General features: G+C 35.0%; 1 protein-coding gene across 2 annotated transcripts in view; it reads right to left on the bottom strand.

Annotated features, from left to right (window-relative positions):
- The window catches only part of Topbp1 (DNA topoisomerase II binding protein 1), a 55,446-nt gene that overhangs the window by 20,900 nt on the left and 11,641 nt on the right, over positions 1-22,905 (bottom strand). For both annotated transcript variants that reach the window (XM_027933851.2, XM_071615647.1), the window contains 6 exons: positions 21,678-21,841; positions 21,132-21,382; positions 12,972-13,330; positions 12,233-12,405; positions 7,713-7,924; positions 6,697-6,983 (listed from right to left, as the gene is read on the bottom strand). In XM_027933851.2, coding sequence (XP_027789652.2) covers positions 6,697-6,983; positions 7,713-7,924; positions 12,233-12,405; positions 12,972-13,330; positions 21,132-21,382; positions 21,678-21,841 — 1,446 coding nt within the window. The remainder of the gene's footprint in view (positions 1-6,696; positions 6,984-7,712; positions 7,925-12,232; positions 12,406-12,971; positions 13,331-21,131; positions 21,383-21,677; positions 21,842-22,905) is intronic.

Genomic DNA, 22,905 nt, shown 5'->3' with positions numbered 1-22,905 from the left:
TGTGTGGCCCGGTCTGGCCTCAAACTCCTGGACTCATGAGATCCTCCTGCTTCAGCCTTACATGTAGCTGAGTCTACAAGCACATGCCACCCACACTTGGCTTAGATTTTTCTTTTTTTGTCCAGTCTAATAGGTTACATAATTTTATCTGTACGCTTTAATTTTCACTCTTTATACTTACTAAGGTTAAATATATTTATGCATGCATAATTTAATTTTTTGTGAGAACTATGTGCCCCATCTTAGCCCATTTTTCTATTGGGTTGTTAGTCTTTTTAATATTCACATATATGAATACATAGTCACATTCCTTCATGTTCATTTATAAGTGTATATATCTACTGTGATATACTTCCCACATATTCAGTCCCAACTCATCATTTATCAAATTTTGCCATTTGCAAAATTTTTTAATGCTGTCAAATTCATGTGAATTTGGGGCATATGTTAATTATTTTTTAAAAACTAACTCATGGTTCATTTTAGAATTATTATTATTTTTTTTAGTTGTAGTCGGACACAATGCCTTTTATTTATTTTTTTATGTGGTGCTTAGGATTGAACCCAGTGCCTCACACATGCTAGGCAAGCACTCTACCACTGGGCCACAACCCCAGCCCTCATTTTAGAATTTTTATGGCTTCATTTCTTGCATTTAAATATCTGACCATCTAAAATTTATTCTGATATAAAGTCTGGGCTTTAATCTCAATTGTGTTTTCAGATGGCTGCTCTCTGTCTGATTTGAGCACCATCTTTATCACATAATAAATTTTCTAATCAACGGGGCATAATCTTGTACATTTGTTTGAGTATTCATGTGACAATAACATGCTGCTTTAGTTACTACAATTTTATAGGTTAATAACCAGCAGGACCAATGGCTACCCTCAATTATTCCTTTCAGATTTTTTTACACTATTTCTGCCTATGTTTTTAATAGGATCTACATTATTTCTATATAGGTTTAAAATATTTAATCTATGTTCCAAAAACAATGATAAATCTTTCTAGATGGTAATTATAAAAATTTCTTCAGGAAATTTTAGAGGACTCTTTATACATAAAAGAAATTAGAGGCTCCCATACCATAAATACCTGGCTTTAGTACCTATGCCACCAACACTACTGCTCTCCTGGTATTTTCCTTGACCAAAGCACCGGATTTTGACCCCTCTCACCAACTCAAGGATGTGGCTCCAATTCCACCTTCTCTCATTTGCACTATCACCTGGCTCTCTACTAGATCAGTCACACTGGCATACGTAAGTTTCTTCTATATTAAACACAAAACAGTCTTTGGGCAGTTCTTTGCCCTAGTAAATATAACCTCATTTCCTGGCCTCCCTTACAACAAAGACTCCTTAATGGCACAATTTATAGTCCATAACTCCATTTTTTTTCTTTGGAGACAGATCTCCCAATCATATTGCTCAGGTTGGTCTTGGAACTCCTAGGCTCCAGCGATCCTCCCAACCAAGCCTCCAGAGTGGGTGGGACTACCGGCACATTATATTACATCCCACTTCAATGTCTCCAGTTCTTAGAAACCCATGAGAGATTTCATACCTATCTACCATACCACCAAAATCTTTACTGTTGAGCTCATCACTGACCTTCATAATGCAAAAATCCAGTGATAAACTTTCTGTTCTTACCTTTCTTATTCTCTCAGTAGCATCAGATATAGTTAGTACTCTATTCTTCTCTGAAATACTTTTCTTTATTGACTCCCCACCAATCCCTGCCCGCTGTGTGCCTTCTCAGCCTTCTTTGCTGGTTTCTCTTCTAAGTTGAACACTTTGAGGTGTTCTTTCTTTCTTTGTCTTCTCCTAGTATATGTATATGTTTCTCTAGGCATATACTATTTTCATAGGGTTTGAAATATTATCTATGAATTCATCTTCCCAAATTTCTATCAAGTCCAGACCAACCTCAGGCTCTATATGGAATTGCCCTGAAAACAGTTCTTGGATATCTACAAGTATCTCAAATTTCGGGTGTCTAAATGTGAACTCAGAATGTTTAGATACGTTTCAACCTGTTTTAATCACTCAGTTGATAGGTAGCTCCATTCTTCTAAACTCTCAGACCAAAAATTTGAAGGAACCAAATTCTAAACATTTGAAAACCTATCACATCCTGGGAAGAACTGATTGAAGTTAATTAATATGGAGACATATTCTTGTAAACCAATAGACTTTGAAGATAAAAGAAAAATTCATATGGCTTCTAGGCAAAAAGATACGTAGTCACTATTATAAGTGACACAAAACAGGTTCTGAAAAATTTGTCTAATATCTCTAAAGACATGATACGTAGTTTTTTCAAAATGGATTTTGTTGACACATACAAAGCAAGACAGTAGTAGAGGAACATGTACAGGAAACTCCAGAAAAAGTTGCAAACCAAGAATGGTACATCCAAGAAAGCAATCTGTTGAAGAATTAAGGCCATAGCAGAACCTGTGAACACGCCAAACATAAGGAATATTATGCACATGTGCCAATCTTGAGAGATCTACTAGAGAATGAACTTCATTCTACCAAAAGATGATGGAAGACTTCATAAAGGACAGTAAGCATTTCATATATTTGAATGTAGAATTAAGGCCCAACAACCATGAGGTCCATGGGTTGAAGAACACATAAACCCTTTATTTTCTGACAGAGTAGAAAAATGCAACAAAAAATAGTAGAATAGAGCTAGGGGAAAAGAAGAGTAAGATCACTGCTACAGAGGCAACAAGTGGGAGTCAAGATACAATTGAAAACTGACAAATAAGACAGCGCACGCCTATGATCCCAGTAGCTTGGGAGGCTGAGGCAGAAGGATAGTGAGTTTAAAGCCAGCCTCAGTAAAAGAGTGAGGCAGTAAGCAACTCAGTGAGATCCTGTCTCTAAATAAATTATAAAATAGGGCTGGGGATGTGGCTTAGTGGTTGAGTGCCCAAATTCAATCCCCAGTACTCATCCCCCAAAAAACTGACAAATAATAAAAGAAAAGGGTGGGGCTGGGGATGTGGCTCAAGCGGTAGCGCGCTCGCCTGGCATGCGTGCGGCCCGGGTTCGATCCTCAGCACCACATACAAAACAAAGATGTTGTGTTCGCCGAAAACTAAAAAATAAATATTAAAATTCTCTCTCTCACTCTCTCTTTAAAAAAAAAAAAGGGGGGGTGATTTAAGGGTACTTTATAAGGTATTAATATAAAAATAACCAGGAGAAGAAGAAAAAAATCTACCCTAAATACCAAAAGGAAAAATAGAGAGGTCATGCGAAGCAAAGACACATAATATGTATGCATAATCATAAATTACATCAAACTATGACAACTAAGATCAAGTAAGTCATCTTGAACATGAATAGGCTTAACTTACCTAATTAGAAGATTTTTAAATTGGCCCATAAAGCAAAACCCAACTCAGTCAGAGAAGATATACTTAAAATGCAAGCAATCCAAAAAGGCTAAAAATTAAAAAATACATATTTATTTATGAGGCAAATGTAAAAAGGGAACAGGGAATGAAATCCTAATATCAAAGTTGATTTCTACAATATTGTAAGCCACATTCCACATTCCAACTAACATAATTTATGAATTCTATGTATCAAAAAATATAGCAACTATTTATTTAAAACAAAACCAGGGGCTAGGATTGTGGCTCAATGGTAGAGTTCTCGTCTAGCACATGCGAGGCCCTGGGTCGATCCTCAGCACCACATAAAAATAAAAACAAAATAAAGGTATTGTGTCCAACTACTTCTAAAAAATAAATATTTTTTTCAAATAAAAAAATTCAACAAAAACCAGATGAGATTCCAAAAGAAATAAAAATATAAGAAACTTGATATCCTTACATAGAGAATGTACCATCTTCTCAAAAATCTATCAAACACCAGAGCACAAATACCAGAGTAAGTTCTGTGAAATAAAATATTACAAACAATACTCTGAACACAATGTAAAAGAACTAGCAATTAAGTAGGGGACAGTGGCACAAGCCTGTAACCCCAGTGACTAGGGAGGCTAAGGCAAGAGGATCGCAAGTTCAAGGAAAGCCTCAGCAACTTAGAGCTTGTCTCAAAAGAAAAATATAAAAGGGCTAGGGACATAGCTCAGTGATAAAGTATCCCTTAGTTCAATCCCCAATACCACCCCCTCCCCCCAAAAAAAGATCAAGCAAAGTAAGTCCTTTCATCTGAAAATTAAAAGACTTTATATACATTCAAAATACTACATGTTAGTAGAGTACATGTACTTTTTGTGCTATTTTAACTTCTATAAAATTAGAAATTATTTCCAAGTAAAAAACTGGAAAACAAAACAATTGATGATATTAGGTATTTGCAAGAATGAGCTATACTGAATACTGGCAATACTCCATTGGTGAAAGGATTATCTGGTAAAATCACTTTGGCAGTTTGTCATTTTCTACTGAAACTGAAATGTAGCCCAGCAACTTCACTTCTAGGTATATACCAAATAACACACACACACACGAATGTTCACAATAACATCATTTTGCAAGATATTACAAATTATTATTTTGGAAAAACCTAGTAATCACCTACTCTTCATTACCAGTATGCTGGAAATATAAATTGTGCATGGCCACACAATGGACTAAATAAACAAACTACAGCTACACCAACAGCATGGACAAATCTCCTAAATGGAGGATGAACAAAAACAATAAAACAGACTGAAAAGAATACATGCTACCATGCCACTTATCTAAAAGTGAAAACAAGCATAACACAACTATAGTGTGAAAAGCCAGGAATGCCACCTCTGGCAAGGAAGTGGCAGTGGGAAGGGAGCATGAGGAACGTTCTGTGGTGTTGTCAAGGGTGTGTATTTGAACATGGATGGAAACTTCCCCATGGTTAGCACTGGTATTTCATTTAGCAATACATTACTATGTATTCTGGATGTATATCAACTCAACAATTAAGTTTAAATAAGAGGTGGGTCTTTTGTTTTGCTGTCTGTGAGGACTGATAAATGTCCGTTTTCTTGTTTGTGATCATTCCATAGGCCCTTTTTGTGTTTTGAGTCAAGAATTCAATATATGTATTACATCAGTTTGGCAAAGCAATGCATGTAATCCATTTCTTTAGTTTATGTATCACCAAAAAAGGAAAAGAGGAAATACTGCTAAATAAACTATGGGTCTAAACAATGAAAACTCTTTTTTGTGTTTTGTACCATTTTAAGTCTATTTCAGAACTACAAAGCTTTTACTACAAGGAACCTATAAGAGAATTTTGATTATTTTCTTGCCTTCTAATATTATTTCATTTAGTCTTCAAAAGGTCTGTGAGCTGAGAGACTGTGGAGATTACCTGGATTCACTCCATTATTTTACAGGCAGGAATAATGAAGCCCAAAGAGGTCAACGTGCTGTAAAGGCAACAAGAGACAAAGAAGAGACCTGACCTAGACCTCACAGTTCCCGAGACAGTAATTTCCCTCCATTTCTTAAGGTACAAGAAGAGTATAATCACAATTTACAACTTACAAAATATTACTTTAGAGGAGATTTCACATGAAAGCTTAAGATTTTAAGTCTGCTGTTAGACTTTTTTTTTTTTTTTCATGTGGATCATTGAAACTAATCCAAGATAAAGATATAAATTAGTTTGGAGAATATCATAAAATTTAAATTGTTCATGTTTGAAAAATAAATTCTCAAACATGAACAATCTGTAAATTTTCTGGTAAGTCTACTTTGAAACACACTAAGCAAAAAATTATTAAAATGTAGCTTATTCATTCCTTATGAGCAAAACAGCAAGAGATGAATGAGTATAATAATTTTGCAAAAGTTCCTGGATAAAAAAACCATAAGGCCAGGCACGATGTTGCACACCTATAATCCCAGCGGCTCAGGGGGCTGAGTCAGGAGCATTTCGAGTTCAAAGCAGCCTCAGCAAAAAGTAAGGTACTAAGCAACTCACTGAGACCCTTTTTCTAAATAAAACACAAAATAGGGCTGGGGATGTGGCTCAGTGCCGAGTCCCTGGGTTCAATTCCTGGTACCTCCCCCACCCCACCCCGAAAAGAAACCATAGGCAATACTTTGAACAGCCACTTGAAAGGCCAAAACTACTAAAGGAAAAATGAAGAAAATTATCTTTGGAAAATAAAAAGAAACCATTTGAAAAGGTTACATTAGCCTTTGATTTCCAAATGAAGTTCTCAAAAAGAGAACCAGACTACCCTGTTCAGATCAAAGAAACAGACTTAGCTTATCTCCTCTAAAGAAACCAGCTAAAAGGTGATACTGCAGACATTTGGAGAATCCAAGCCTTGGGTGCACTAGTGCACAATACACAAAGTAGCATATATTTACATTATTGTAGTTTATAAAAATCATTTCATCATATTATTTCAATTGATCCTTAAAATAAACCTGTGGATTTTCAGAGCAAGTGCTATTATCCTCTTTGTATGAAAAGAGAAAATGAAATTCAGATAGGCTCAATGATCTGCCTGGAGCGAGAGATCTGAGACTTGAACCTGATGTCCTAGTTTCACCTCATGGCTCTATACCTGCCACCTAGGTATATATTAGGATTCAATACTATGTTCTGGAGAACTTACTACTGCAAACTTCAGAGGTGATATAGAATTTGGACCTTCACGAACTATAATACTGGTAACTTGGAGGCCACTTCCTTTACACCTTACCTTTACATCAAAGGAAGGCTTGAAGAGTTTGTCTTTGGACAGAAATTTTGATGGTGTGTCCAGGTGCAATGAGGGCTCCTTCTGCAGTGGCTGTTCTACTGCTGGTGAGGCCGAGAGCTGCCCAGCATGTTGTGAGATCACAGCATGGAAAGCTTTGCTCTGAAAGCGGTTCATATCCAGTGGTGTAATGGCTGTTCTTCTGTGAGTTTCCACATGTGTACAAGGATGTGTAGGAGTATCTGGATTTGGATTCTCTCCATTTGTTATTTTAGTTTCCAATCTTTGTTCTAGAAAAGATAGAAATATGAGCTACCCAATATCCCCCTTTTTCCTCTAAAGAGGTACACCAGAAGTGATTCTTTTTTTCATGTTAAGACTCAGGTAGTTTACTTTCCAAAAAGCAAACCAGATGATGTAGTAAAACACATGAGTTAGACAGGCACACTAGTTGAAAACAAATAATTAATGAAAACAGATTTCTTATTTCATTTTGTTAGATATTAAAATGGTCTCAATAGCCCACTTGCCAAGAATATCAATGAGTTATCAAACCAGTGAGTGGTAGAATAAAAAGAAAATCCAAGTTACATGTACTCAAGTTTTTAGAAAGTCCTTAATGAAATTTTCATATGACCTAAACTCATTTTTGCCTTAGTTGTAAGTTTCCTGTATGTCTGGGTAAATAAACAATGGGTCTGAGAGGTACCCAAGCTGCCAATTTGTTCCTGAAGTTTGCCCAGGGTTGCCGCCATGAAGAGGCTGTGTCCTCCCACCCCTGCCTCACTGCATCATTTTTCAACATGAAAAGTAGAAATGGTCTTCCTAAAAGGCAGCTTTGGAACAATCATATCCTAGAAACCATCAAGCTGTAAAATACACATATGTGTGTACATATACACACATGTATATACACACACACACGCGTACAAACACATATATGTGCATATATATGTACATACAGAGAATAAAATAAAAGCATATATATGTATATATACAGAGAGAATAAAAGTATTAACCTTCTTCAGGTGAATTTTCAATCAGAAAGTGGCTTTCATCTGCTCTCTTTCCCATTCTAGCAGTCTCCAAAAGCCAAGCTATAGTGACTGCTGGCAAATTCCACTTCTTTGCAGCTTCATATTTAGAACCAACAGGCTCTTTTAATATAAGATGTGTACTGGCAAACATGCCTTTCTTTGCATTGGATTTGCGAACAAAGAATTCTTGAACGCTGAAATTTATATTTAAAGAAAAGGAAATGGTCATACTCATAATAAGTCAGCAAACTAAGAACAAAACTAATACAACAGTATGGTTAGTGTTCATGTAGGTTTAAGAAAATATACACTGACTAAAGTTAGCCTTTTCCTTTAAATTAAGCTAATTCCCTCACAAGTGCTAATTCTAGGATAAAAATGTCCTATTACAATAATTAAAAACTTTAAAAAAATCGTAAGCAAATTAGACTTTCAAAGGACAGAAAAATTACCTCCTTAGTCATTACCCACCCGTCCTTTCATTCCAAAAGGATACACAGAACAAATAACAGAAGCAAACTATTAATAACACCATTTCTTTTTCTTTTAAATATCTATTTTTTAGGTGTAGATGGACACAACACAATGCCTTTATTTTTATGTGGTGCTGAGGAACGAACCCAGGTCCCGCCCGTGCCAGGTGAGTACTCCACCGCTAAGCCACAATCCTAGCCCCAATAACACTATTTCTTTATATCCACTATAACTTCCCAAAGCATTTTTATACATAATCTCAATTGATTTTCTCCATATTTATCAATTAGCAATATTTTAGAGACATGGAAAAAAATAAGAATCTAAGCGAGTAGATCAAGATAATAAAATATTAAACAGGGAACAAGGGGAAGAAACAAAGGTCTATCATTTGAAATAGAAATGATTCGGTTTTTTCCTGACCTGAATCTTTATGCTCTATTTACTGACTTTTAAGATTTTTTAATCTCCCAAATTTTTCCTAGTACTTTTATGGTTCTATTTTTTACTTTATCTCAGTGATCCATTATTTTGATGTGAAATATGGCTCCAAATTTATTGAATCCCATTTACTAAAGAAGTCATCTCTTCCTTAATAATTTGAATTTCACTTTTATCATAAATTGCTAGTTATGTTAGATCTATTGCTAGTCTTGTTAATTCATTGAGATTTTTGCTACTTAGAGTATGCTGTTATTTAGTGAGATATTACAAAATATAGTTTAATAACTATTAGGGCTAGCCCCAATTTTTCTATTTCAGAATTCTTTACTTTCTTGCTTGCTCATCTTTTCATAAGATTTTTAGAATTAGTTTGCTTAGTGCCCTCCCTAATTAAAAAAATATATATATATATATATATTGTTGGTAGTGCCCCCTTATCCAGTTTCAGTTACCTAGTCAACAGCAACCTGAACATATTACATGGAAAACTCCAGAAATCAACAATCCATACATTTTAAATTGTATACCATTTTGAAAGCATGATAAAATCTCCTACTACCTCACTCTGTCCCACCCAGAGCATGAATCATCCCTTTGTCCAGCATCTGACCATTAGTCACTTAGCAGTCACATCAGTTACCAGATGAACTTCGGTGGAATTGCAATTATGTTCACACGTGAGAAACCACACTGACGAAACCTTAATTATGATATGTTGTTATGTTTGTTCTATTTTCTTATTATTGTTCATCTCTTCCCTAAATCATACATTAACCTTAATCACAGATATTCTGTATAGGAAATAACATAGGTTTTTGTACTATCATAGTTTCAGGCATTCACTGGGGATCCTGGAATGTTTCCCTCAAGGACAAGAGAGAATTACTGTACTTTTACTGGGATCATGTTAAATTTACACGTTAGTATAGAAGATAACAGAAATCTCATGAATATTAAGTCTTCCTTTCCAAGGACATGTAGATCTTTCCTTACTATTCAAGACTATTTTGTTTCCCTCAAGGGCATCTTATAAGTTTTCTGTAGCTTTCAAGTTTTATGTTAAACTTGCCTTTTTTTCCATTAGCTCTTCTGTTTGTTTATTTAAATAAAGGTCACTGATTTCTGTATATTAATTTTCTGCATAGCCATTTACTGAAATTTTCTCTGAGCACTGCTTTAGCTGTATCCAATGGAGTCTGTTGTCATGTTTGTTATTGTTATTTTCTGTAATCTCAGTTTTTAAAAAACTCTTTTTATTGCTTAATTCAAATACAGATCATAGAAAAATACATATACATAGTAGCCACTATTTGGACATTTATGATCATCACCTCTTTACCTTTCTTTAATCATATAAGAATCCTGAAACTGTACATTTAGTTTTTTATGTCTTAGCTTACAGGATCCTCCCTTCTTTCTTCACCCCTTAGTATATATTAGTTGAAGACACTGGAATTTTTGTACTGTAGAGTTGTTCTCAAATCTAGATTTTGCTGATTTTTACTGTGGTACAGTTTAACATGTTACTCTCCTGTATTTCCTATAAATCAGCAATTCAAGTGAGCAGCATTATCGGATTGAGGTTTCATTATTTTGGCAAGACTACTTGAAGTTGCTTGTGCTTTCTTGACACATCAGGAGGCACATAATGTCTGGCTATCACTTTGCTGTGTAACTCTGGATGTCCAACGCATAGATTCTTTCATTCACTTGGGGTCATAATTCCATCATTCCTTCTCCATTTGTTGAGTATTTCTAAAAAAAGGAAACTTTGCCTTATCCACTCACATGTTCCCAATGTTGACTGTACAGGAAAAGCAGGATAAATAGCTGATTCTTTCCCCTTGCCAGTTTACAGAACAAAGGGCTGCTTCCCTAGCATTTTAAAGAGGTGATCAATTACCTTAGATTCTTTAGTACCATTATGAAGCCACGCATGCATTCTCTGCATGCTATTATCTTTAACGATACTTACATAATCCTATTTTGGTCAATGGAGGTACTCTGAATATTATCCTTCTTGTTATCTTTAATAATGTTTTTGCTATCTGAATGAAAAAATGTTCTAGATTTATACACACATTTTTTCTCCCAGATCTGGAGTTAACCATTTCTCCAAGCTTTCTTTTAGTGGGGAAATAGCACTTTAAGATTACAATCAAGTCAGGTGCGGTGGGACACGCCTGTAATCACCATAGGGAGGTGGGGGACGTAACCACCAAGCCATATCACTAGCCCTTTTTTTTGTATTTTATTTAGAGTAGGGGTCTCGCTGAGTTGATAACTGCCTAACTAATTTGCTAAAACTGGCTTTGAACTTGGGATTCTTCTACCTCAGCATCCTGAGTTGCTGGGATTACAGGTGTGTCCCACTGCACCCAGCTCAATTTTCTATTTTTGCTATTCACTTCTAGTTTTTCTTTGCACTGTGATAAGAAAATGCAGTCTGTAGTCTTCCTACTTTAGGGAATTTACTGAGGTAATGATGTGGCAAATTTGTCTTACAAGCAATATTCACAAGTGCTCCACGGGACTTACAGGTATGTTCAATACTCAAAGCAATGCACAGAAAAGTTTAAATTAACATAATTAAGATCAATATTCAAAATGTCAATTTTCTTCTTATATGCTATGTTCATGGTAGATATATAATTAACTATGCTATTTAAGTCTATGTCTTTCCTCATATTGTCTATTTGACATGTCATGAAGTAAAACATGAGAATTAAAGACTACAAATGTTTCTGTTAATTCCACCTCAAGCTTCTTGTTGGTTCTGTCTTATGAATGATTAATGATGCTCCATACATTTTATCTTTAGTGTCAATAGCACTGTTTACTTACAGTGCTCTTCTTTTTTCTTGTTTAATGCATTCTGATTTGAATTTGAACCTGTCTGGTTATAAAATTGCCACTCCCTTCTCCTCCTTTTGTTTGAATTTCTGTACCTTTGCTTGTCATCTTCCCCCAACGAAAGTCTCAATCAGTTTGCTTTAGATGTCTTTAGAAGTACAGTTGCCTTATGATCTAATAAAATAGTGTTCTTCTTTTAATATAAAGTTTAGTTAATTTACATTTACTGATAAAATGGTTTGGTATTTCTATTTTAAACAATCATCATCTAATGATCAATTAGGGATTGGGCTAATATGGATTTTGGAAGTAACTTAAATTCATTTCTTGTCCCTCTAAGTACTCATTACTCCTGCTTACCATTTGCATTTCTGGCTGAAAAGACAAATGTACTGAAAAAAATAATAAATCACCCATATGACACATGGAAAGGTGTATAATACTTAGACAAGGACTACTCAATAATGGCCCATGAATCAGTCTTAAATATTCCCTTTCTTGGTGGCTAAGTAAAGAAAGCATTAATGCCTATAGTCTTAAAACGGGTTTGCTAAACACCCATCAAGTACCATCTTTCCCTCCACCACCTTGAGCCATCACAAAGATATACCACCCACCCCACAAATACAACAAAAAATGCCTGGCCAAATTTTAATTAGAATGCCTTCCAGTAAGTCAAAACAAATGACAAGATATACCACGATAGCAGTTACACTGAAAATGTTACATACCTTGCTCCAAGGTGATTTGCTAAGAATATCAAAGAATCTTTTTCTGCTCCAACACATTGGCTGAATGAAATAACACAATCCTCTAAAGGAGTCACTCCTGACATTACTGGGACTGGTGTGAAGAGAGGATTTGACCTTGGATCAATTAAAGTCTGATAGTCTATACAAGAAACCTTTTAAGACAAGAGAAAAAAGAAAACCAACCTGAAATAAGAAACCAGTGGTTAACACTGGTTCAGTTATAGCAGCAGTAATTTTAGTTTACACACAAAAAATTTTACTTTAATACAAATCTGGATATGTTCATTCTCAATTCATTTCAAATACCATTTAAAGAAATTTAGACATCAATTAATCATATTCAAATATCTAAAATCAGTAAGATTTATTATTGGAGTTACTGAAAGTTGCCTTAAATAGCCTTCCTTCACATTAGAATTCTCTTAATTCTAGAGAAGTTTAGAAAGTGCATGTCAGGCTCTGGTTGTTAAGAGAAGATTAACTGTATGAGAGAGCTAACCAGGAGTGTCCTCCTGTGAAGCAATGTTGCTACTGAGGCCCTAGAACAGTAATCTCTACTCTACCAGAATTAGAACCAAGACACTTGCATATTTTCCTATTTTACAATTTCCCTGGCTAAAAGCAACATTCAGACAGTAGTCAAAACTAAGTGCCTTAAGAATAAATAGCATTCAAATATCCTTCAATATCATGTTTCAGTTGTGAAGTGTTTTCTTACCAGCCATGTATTTGTGACCACTTCTCCCACAGTTGCTTCTACTTTACATCCCAGCAGAGGAACCACAGCATAATCAGCCACAATTCTGCTCGGAAGGGATACAATCTTTCCAGCATGTTCTCTTATGATATTTCCAATATTACATTCATTTTCACTACTAAAACCCAAAACAAGGAAACTTTTTTGGCTAAATAAGCCTTCTTCAGTAATCGTAGAATTGTCAGGGAGGCAATGAGTGACAGAAGACTGGTTTTCTTCTTGCAGAGAAATGTGAGTAGAATCATTAAAGGGCTCAACATGAGTAGAACCATTACAGGGCCCAACTGCAGACTCTGCAGCTTCAGTCATTTTAGCTTCAACTGGAAAAGAAAAAGATAATTTATCTTATAGTCACAGCTTACTTCCTAGCAAGGATATTAATGTTACATGGAGTCTGATAATTCTGACACATAGAAAACTCAGGCTTAAATGTACATAATGAAGAAGGGATATGTACCCACCCCATCTTCCAGGTTATTCCAAGAATGTTACCAGCATCATTGTCTTCCATCAGGAAGGACAAAAGCAATCACATTTATTTTAAGTATTCCTATAGCACTAGAATCGTGAATTAACTGAAAATTATGACACTCCAATAGGCCTGCCTTGGTTCCCAAACTGGTTTAGGTAATTTACAACAGAATTGAGAAAATATTTAGAGAAAAGCAAAATTCACAAATCTTAGAGGTCTGTCAAGCACTTAACATGGTTACAATTTTTTAAAAAAAATTCTTAAAATGTTTCCTATTGAACTTGAAGCACATGTACAAATTTCTTAAAGAGAATAAGTGATCAAGGACTCAAGTAAATGACCTCAACTATTTCATTTTAAGATAAAGTTGACTGATGAGTAGTAGAAAAAAAATACACCTATATAAAAACATATCAGGCTGGGGTTGTGGTTCAATGGTAGAGCACTTGCCAAGGACATGTGAGGCACTGTGTTCGATCCTCAGAACCACATAAAAATAAATAAATAAAATAGTTACTGCGTCCATCTACATATAAAAGACAATTTAAAAAAACCATAAATGTCACTAATTAAAATACACAGTCCCTAATATGCAATAAACATTGTCAAATTCAGGCTCAAACTACAAGAAATAATAATTTGGTATGTTTTGGAAATCTCTTAACTTGTGCCACGTTGGAAAGTAACACTCTTCAGAGAGAAGGTTTGCTCTGACAAGCTGGAAGTTTGTCAAGGACTCATTCTGTATTTATACAGGTGCTGTATTGCCTGTTGTACATGCTCACACAATGCTAACTGTACAGGTAATACTTTCAGTAGATGCCCTTCCTTCTAACAGAATCTCAGGGTTCAAAGAGGTTATATGGCTTTCAGTTATACAGTGGCATATGAACCAAATATGACTCTAGAGTCCTAACATTATTAATAACACCTCCTTCCTTTACCTCTACTTTTTCTTTCTTTCTTTCTTTTTTTTTTTTTTTTTTGGTGGTACTGGGGATTAAACCCAGGGCCTCACACATTCTAAGCAAGTGCTCTACCATCAAGTTATATCCTCAGTCCAAGGTCTGTTTTTTAACAGTTAAAAGGTAAACAGCTTATTTTTTTTATTTTTAATTTTTTTTAGTTGTAGTTGGACACAATACCTTTATTTTTTATTTATTTTTGTGTGGTGCTGAGGATTGAACTCAGGACCCTGCATGTGCTAGGCAAGCGCGTTACTGCTGAGCCACAGACCCAGCCCAAAACAACTTTTTTTTTTTTGAGTTTTTGTTTTGTTTTAAAGAGAGATATTTTTTTATTGTTCAAAACATTACAATGCTCTTAACATATCATATTTCATACATTTGATTCAAGTGGATTATGAACTCCCATTTTTACCACGTGTACAGATTGCAGGATCACATTGGTTACACATCCACATTTATACATACTGCCATACTAGTGTCTGTTATATTTTGCTGCCTTTCCTATCCCCTACTATCCCCCTCCCCTCCCTTTGAGAGAGTTTTAAAATATTTATTTCTTAGTTTTCGGTGGACACAACATCGTTATTTTTATTTTTATGCGGTACTGAGGATCGAACCCAGCTCCCTGCGCATGCCAGGAGAGCGCGTTACCACTTGAGCCACACCCCCCAGCCCCCAACAGCTTGTTTTAAATGTAAAATCAATTCTTTTTGCAATTACAACAAATTTTGCAATCACATATAGGAAAAAATAAAGCTTTGTTTGATGTCTATATACAGCTGATGATATGGGATAAAGGAAGAAAACCAATGGAGTTTTAATCTACTACTAAAAATATAAACTATAAAAATTAAGTTCTTAAAAATTATAGGTAAAACCTAAAAAGACTCAATAAGTTAAAATGCTCTTCAGCAGTTCGAGATTTGCATTACTTTAGCAGTAGAAATCCTTTTTCAAACAGATCTCATCCTGAAGCCCAACAGACAATACTTGATAAGCCTATTATTGAAAAAAAGCTCTCTTAAATCAAAAGCAATTTTGCTTTAAGAATTAATTGTGCACTATCACATCATTTCAAAGGTGCTTGAGGATTTACGAAGATTTATTGTCACAAATCCTCATAAAATCAGTAAACCAGCAGCTGCCTTGCAGGAAGCTCTGAGAAGCTCATCACCTCCTCTCTACAAGGTAACTGAAAATGGTTCAATGGTCAGGCATGGTGGTGCATGCCTATAATGCCAGCAGCTCGGGAGACTGTGGCAGGAAGACAAAAATTCAAGGCAAGCCTCACCAACTTAGGGGGGCCCTAAGCAACTTAGTGAGATGAAAGGAAAGAAAGAAAGAAAGAAAAGAAAGTGAGAAGGAAGGAAGGGAGGAGGAAAGGAAAGAAAGAACGAGCGAGCTATGTATGTATTTGCAAAGGGCGATGATAAGTACACTCAGCTTTGGTTCAAGGGCAAAAGCATCACTCCTGAGAATTTGTTATCACAGGCTAGTCCTCAACTAGGTTAGGGGACAAATTTACACTTGCCTGATGGTCCAAGAAGTCTCCAGCCAATAAAATTTAGAGATGTAAAGAGCTGGAAAACTCCTGAGCACTCAGGAGACCTACACATGAATCTTTTTAACTGAGGTTTGTGTTACTAAAATGAGATTCACAATTAAAAAAATCTAAAATCCATGAGAAAAATAGCCACCATGAATAAAAAACAACACAACTAACCCCTTACCTACTCAGATGTTGGAACAGGTTTAATGATTCAAGAAATAAGGAACAGGGATGGGCATATAGCTCAGTTGGTAGAGCGCTTGCCTTGCATGCACAAGGCCCTGGGTTCAATCCCCAGCACCACAAAAACAAAAACAAAAAAAAAAAAAGAAATAAAGAACAAAAACAAACATGAATACAGCGGGGCATGGTGGTGCACACGTGTAATCCCAGCAGCTAAGGAGGCTGAGGCAAGAGGATTACAAGTTCAAAGCCATCCTCAGCAAAACCAAGGTGCTAAGCAACTCAGTGAGATTCTGCCTCTAAATAAAATACAAGTTAAGTTGGGAATGTGGCTCAGTGATCCGGAGTTCAATCCCAGGTACCAAAAAAAAAAAAAAAAAAAAACCCAGAAACAAAAACATGAATACAGAATACAAGACTATGAAAAGAGAGGCTGGGGCTGTAGCTCAGTGGTAGAGCACTTGCCTCGCATGTGTGAGGCACTGGATTTGATCCTCAGCACCACCTAAAAATAAAGACATTGTGTCCATCTACAACTAAAAAAATTTATTTAAAAAGACTATGAAAACAACTATATAGAATTGAAAATTTTATCATTAAAACTGAAAATGTGGGCTAGGATATGGCTCAGTGGTAGAGTGCTCGCATAGCACACGCGATGCCCTGGGTTTGATCCTCACACCACATAAAAATAAAACAAAGATATTGCATCCAACTACAACTAAAAAATAAACGTTTTTTAAAAATGAAAATTTAATGAGCAGTTTAAACAGATTACATAATAGCTGAACAAAGAATTGGTGACCATGAAGAAAAATCTGATGGAATTACATATAATGAACCAAAGGAAGATAAATACAGAAAATAAGGATGGTTAAGTGACCATGCATAGAGCAAGTAAGAGAATGAAGGCGAAATGATATTCAAAAAGATAATAGAAGAAAAATTTCTAGAACAAAGGAAAAAAACAAAACCCCCACTCATTCTCAGATTCAAAAACAGTAAATTACAAGTAGGAAAAATAAATGGTAAAACTCTAGGACATTAAAAACAAAAGGAAGGTATTAAACTGAGGGGGAAAAAAATGGAATGGCAGAGCCGGGTACGGTGGCGCATGCCTGTAATTCCAGCGGCTTGGGAGACTGAGGCAGGAGAATCCTGAGTTCAAAGCCAGCTTCAGCAACTTAGTGAGGCACTTAGCAACTCAGCAAGACACTGTCTCTTAAAAAAAAAGGCTGGGAATGTAGCTCTCCTGGGTTCAATCTTTAGTAACAAAAAAGAAAAAAAGAGGGAATGACAGGAATATAGACATCTGATTCATATTGCTAAAGTGTTTAAACAAAGTCAACTGTCTAGAACTAGATAACTAGCAGAATTGTCTTTTAAGAACAAAGGCAAAACAAAGGCATTATCAGGTAAATAGAAACTAGTGGAATTTCTAAAGAATATTGCAAGAAGAAAGAAAATTGTTTCAGAAGAGAGATGTCAGATGCAAAAATAAATGGGGAACAAAAAAATAAGCAATTCAGTGAGACCCTGTCTCTAAATAAAGCACAAAATAGGGCTGATGTGGCTCTGTGGTCTGAATGGCCCTGAGTTCAATCCCCGGTACCCCTACCCCCAAAACAGGCAGGGGAGCATAGAATATGGGGAGAATAACACAAAATGAGATGGTACAAAATAACCTAAATACATAAAAAAAATAATAATAAATATAAAATAATTACTAACTCTTTCTGAGGTTAAGGGAAAGACTTACCAATCAATTTTACAAATAACAGACAACAGAAAAGGAAAATATATAGCCAGTTTCACACTGAATAGATAAAAACTTACATAATGAGTAAACTAACTACAGTAATGTATCAAAGATGAATACTCCATATCTAGAAGAATTTAAAGTTAATTTTGGTATAAAATCTATGAGTATAATGTATCACATTAAAGGAGAAAAGAGATGATCATTCTGTCAAGTGCAGGGAAGAGTACTTAATAGAATTCAACACTCAGCTCAAAGACCTAAACACGAAAACTCTAATACTTGAAATGGGACATATTTTTTAAAATCCAATACTTAAAGCAATCTTCAGAAAAGTTTACACAAACATAATTAAGATCAATATTCAAAATGTCAATTTTGGTTTTGAACAACTAATAATAAAAATAAATAAATGTCAATTTTGTTCTTATATACCTATTACTAAAAAATGTAATTTGAAAAGACATAAATTAAGATTGCAAAAACAACGAAAAACAAAAAATTATAAATAAATCTCACATAACATGTCTTGGATTTTATGAATATATTATAGTTATTGGAAGATATTGAAAAAGATAAAACTACATAGCATATTTGTGGATAAGGAGGTATTCTGTTTTTTTTAATTGTAAAGATCTCAATTCTCCAGATTACAAATTCAGAATTGTAGTCTAAACACAGATCCCACTCTACAGCATATGACAGAGATGGCATTGCAACATAGTGGAGAAAAAATGAACTTCTCAATAAAAACTGTAGGAGAATTGATTGTACATCCACAGAGATTAAAAAAATAAAATTAGAACATTTCATATCAAACATCAACAATGAACTCCAGGTGGATAGATTAATGTGAAAAAGCAAAAGTTTAATAAGATTCTAAAAAATACAGCCAGGTATGTTGGGGCATGTCTGTAATCCCAGCGATTCCAGAGGCTGAGCCAAGAGGATTGCAAGTTCAAGGCCAGCATCAGCAACTTAGCAAGGTCCTAAGTAACATAGTGAGACCCTGTCTCAAAATAAAAAATAAAAATGGCTGGGGATGTGGTAAAAAGTGCCCCTAGGTTCAATCCCCAGTACCAAAATCAAATTAAATAAAAAATATACAAGATAACTTTTGACCATGGAGTAGAGAAACTTCTTGTATAAAATAGAAAAGTAAAAACCACAAATGAATACACTGAAAAACTATACATACAACTACAACTAACATTTTAATCAAATAACACTAAAAAAATGCTCTACTGGGGATGGGGTTGTGGCTCAACAGTAGAGCGCTCACCTAGCACGTGCGAGGCCCTGGGTTCGATCCTCAGCACGCATAGAAATAAATGAATAAACAAAGGTATTGTGCCCAACTACAATTAAAATAAATAAATAAATTAATTAATTAAAATCTCTACTGTATTACTAACAATAAAATGAAATTAAAACCATGACAAGATCCTACTTTACACCTACCAATTGGGCAAAAATTACAAGCATTATAATACCATACCCTGGAAGGATGTGAAACAACAGGAACCTTTTCTCACTGTTAATGAAGTATAAATTAGTAAAATAGGCCAAACACTTCTGAAAACAATCTGCATTACCTAAGAAGGTTGAAGATGTATATATCCCATGAATTAACCATCTTATTTTTTGGTTCATATAATAGAAAAATAAAGCTTCAGCAATACTGATTATAATGGCAAAAAAGAGTCATGACAAAAATGTCTATCAGTGAAAAAAAGAATATAGGACAAAAGTATATTATTCTGTGTATATAGTATTCTATACCATAGTATATTTGTATCACTGTGTTATATTCATAACTAGATACTTGGATTACATGATGTTTCATATTGGGTATGGGGCTCAGCATAAAAGTACATATCATTCAAACAAATTAAAATAGTTATAAAATAATACAAATATTGTTTACAGATAGACACACTTAATACAAATTACAAAGAAAATGAAGAGGAGTCACAGAAGGCTTTTGGTATAGTGGTAATGTTCTCTCTCTTTTTTGTACTGAGGAATTGAACCCAGAGGTGCTCTACCAATGAGATATAAAGCCCTTTTTATTTTGAGACAGGGTCCCACTAGGTTGTCTAGGCTGGCCTCAAACTTGTGATCATCCTGCCTTAGCCTACCAAGTTGCTGGGATTACAGGTATGTGCCACTGTGCCCAACTCATATTCTATTTTCTAAAACCAGATACATGATTATTCATTGCATTTTTCTTTATGTCTTTTTGGATACATAAAATATTTCACGTGATTAAAAAAAGGTGATTCATTAACTCTTCACTCGTAGTTTACCTTACCATACTCCAGATGGACAAAACTACACAGCAGTGGTGGTTTACAGTACAGCACAGCATGCATTAATTAAAGACTTCAATGACCCAATAAGAGGTATTTGTTAAAGCCCATGCCAAGTCACGCATGACCGTGCATGCCTGTAATACCAGCGGCTCAGGAGGCTGAGGCAGGAGGATTCTGAGTTCAAAGGCAACTCAGCAAAAAGTGAGGCGCTAAGCAACTCAGTGAGACCCTGTCTCTAAATATAAAATAGGGCAGGGGAGTGGCCGAGTTCAATCCCCAGCACCCCCACTACCCAAGCCCATGCCATTACTAACTCATAAACAAAGCTAGCAATGCCAGCATATGTAACACATCAAAATGGAGCCAGTTAGGGCTGGGGTTGTAGCTCAGTGGTAGAGCACTTGCCTAGCGTGTGTGAGGCACTGGGTTCGATCCTCAGCACCACATAAAACTAAATCAATAAAATAAAAGTATCTTGTCCATCTACAACTAAGAAAGAAAAAAAGAAAAAAAAAGTAGCCAGTTAGTTGAAAAGAGAAGATTAAAGGACTCATGGGACTGGGGTTGTGGTTCAGCAGTAGAGCGCTCACCTCACATGTGTGAGACCCTGGGTTCAATCCTCAGCACCACATAAAAATAAATAAGTGAAATAAAGGTATTGTGCCCAACTACAACTAAAAAATAAACATTAAAAAAAAAATGAACAAAGATTCAAAGAATGATGATCTCATTTGCTCAGAAAAGTTACAAAAAAAATTTTAAGTGAATAAAAAATTAAAAAACTTAAAATCTATAAAATTTGGCAGAAATCATTTATGTATACATTCAGCTACTAAATATTTACTGACTGCAAGCACTAATCAAGAAGTTCTTACCTACTGAGGAGTTATTATTTACATATTGAGAGAGCAGATCTTCATCAGCTTGTTCATGCTTTTCATTAGGAGCAGAGTCTTTCTTGGAAAAGCTACTGTTGTTCTTTTTTGAAAGAGCTGTTTTGCTTTCAGGCTGATCTAAAACTGGAATTTCTACTGGCTGGTAGTTAGCATGAATATATGGTTCTTCAGGAAGCATATAACCTTTACTAAAACACTCTAGCAACCATTTTGCTCCCACTACATGCGGCCTACAAAAACAGCACATAGTTATATATTAGTTTAAGCCACGAAGACCATCATCCCACTTGCCACGTAGTTCCCATAGTTGCATGGACATGCATTTTTTTTTTTTTTCCCCTAATTTTATTTTGAGACAGAGTCTCACTAAGTTGCCCAGGCTGGCCTGGAACTTGCAATCCTCCTGCCTCAGCTTCCTGAGTCGCTGGGATTACAGGTATGCACCACCATGCCCAGCTCAGACATGCAATTTTAACAAAAATCATTACACAGTAGAAATTGTTTTGAATTAAAAATTGGCAAAACCTGTGGGCTGATTTATTCCAAAACTGCTTCAATTCATCATCATAATCTCCCACAATAACATGAGTTACATCTTCATTAAGTTGATTAAAACGAACTCCACCTCCACTGTTAATAAGTCTTCTCAGTTTATCTAGCTTTCTTCCACTAAAACCACAAAGATATATCTGTAAAGAAAGAAAATATTTGTTTTAATGTATTCAAGATGCTTTATTTCTTAAGAGGAACAAACTTCTCAAAAACATCTAAATTCACAGTGTATAAATAAGACAGCTTGTGTACATTTTAGGATCCATTAAAAAATGAAGTATATTATAAAACTGATTTTTAAAATAATTTCTTTATAATCCCACAGTATTATTATATTAGTGCATAAAAATTTCTAATATTCAGGTAGCTTCTTAAATTGTGAAGGTCTCACTACATGTAGGTTTTAAAGTAATTATAGAAACAATCTGTAACTGCTTGTAAATTCAGAAAATCTAGATTTAAATTCTTGTTTTCAGATGCCACTGATTATAGACTTGGGGAAAGTTCCTTAAGCTGTTTTGCCAGTTTTCTTACATAAAAGTTGAGGTCCTCCCTCCCCACATAGAATTGATTAAACAAAAAATAAGTGTCAAAGAGCAGAATATAATGCTTTGAGGATACTATGTATGCGATAATTGATTCTAATTTATTTTTAGGATATTCATATATTTAAGCCTATTTAATCAATATAATAATCTTTTCTACCTCTATTTTATAAGAGATATCTTTCTTAATTTAAAATTTTAGGGGATTGAAGTCAGGAGCATTTTACCACTGAGCTATAACCCCAGATTTTTTATTTTGTGACAGGGTCTCACTAAGTTGCTGAAGCTGGTCTTGAATTTGCAATTCTCCTGCCTAAGCCTCCTGGGTTGCTGAGATTATTGGTGTGTGCCAGCAAGCCTGGATAAAATATCTTCTTAAGAAATTAAAAATGACAAATCTATTCCTAACTGTGTTTATATACAAACTAAATCATCTGCATTACAAGAATCTATCTTAACAAAAATCAAGAAATATATACTTCCTATGTGTAAATCATATCTAAACTTAGTATAACACAGGCTAAAAGAATACCCAAAAAACTTTCTGTTCACCAATAAGCTGGTAAGTTTTAAAAGTATAGAAGGGTAAGGTAATTTGCCCAATTTCCCTTCTTAACAAAATATGGTAAATTTTTGCCACTCTGTGAGAAATAACA

This window comes from Marmota flaviventris, chromosome 8 (assembly GCF_047511675.1).
Source record: "Marmota flaviventris isolate mMarFla1 chromosome 8, mMarFla1.hap1, whole genome shotgun sequence".
Classification (NCBI taxonomy): domain Eukaryota; kingdom Metazoa; phylum Chordata; class Mammalia; order Rodentia; family Sciuridae; genus Marmota; species Marmota flaviventris.
Note: the sequence above shows the minus strand (reverse complement) of the source record. Positions and strands in the feature narration are given on the sequence as shown.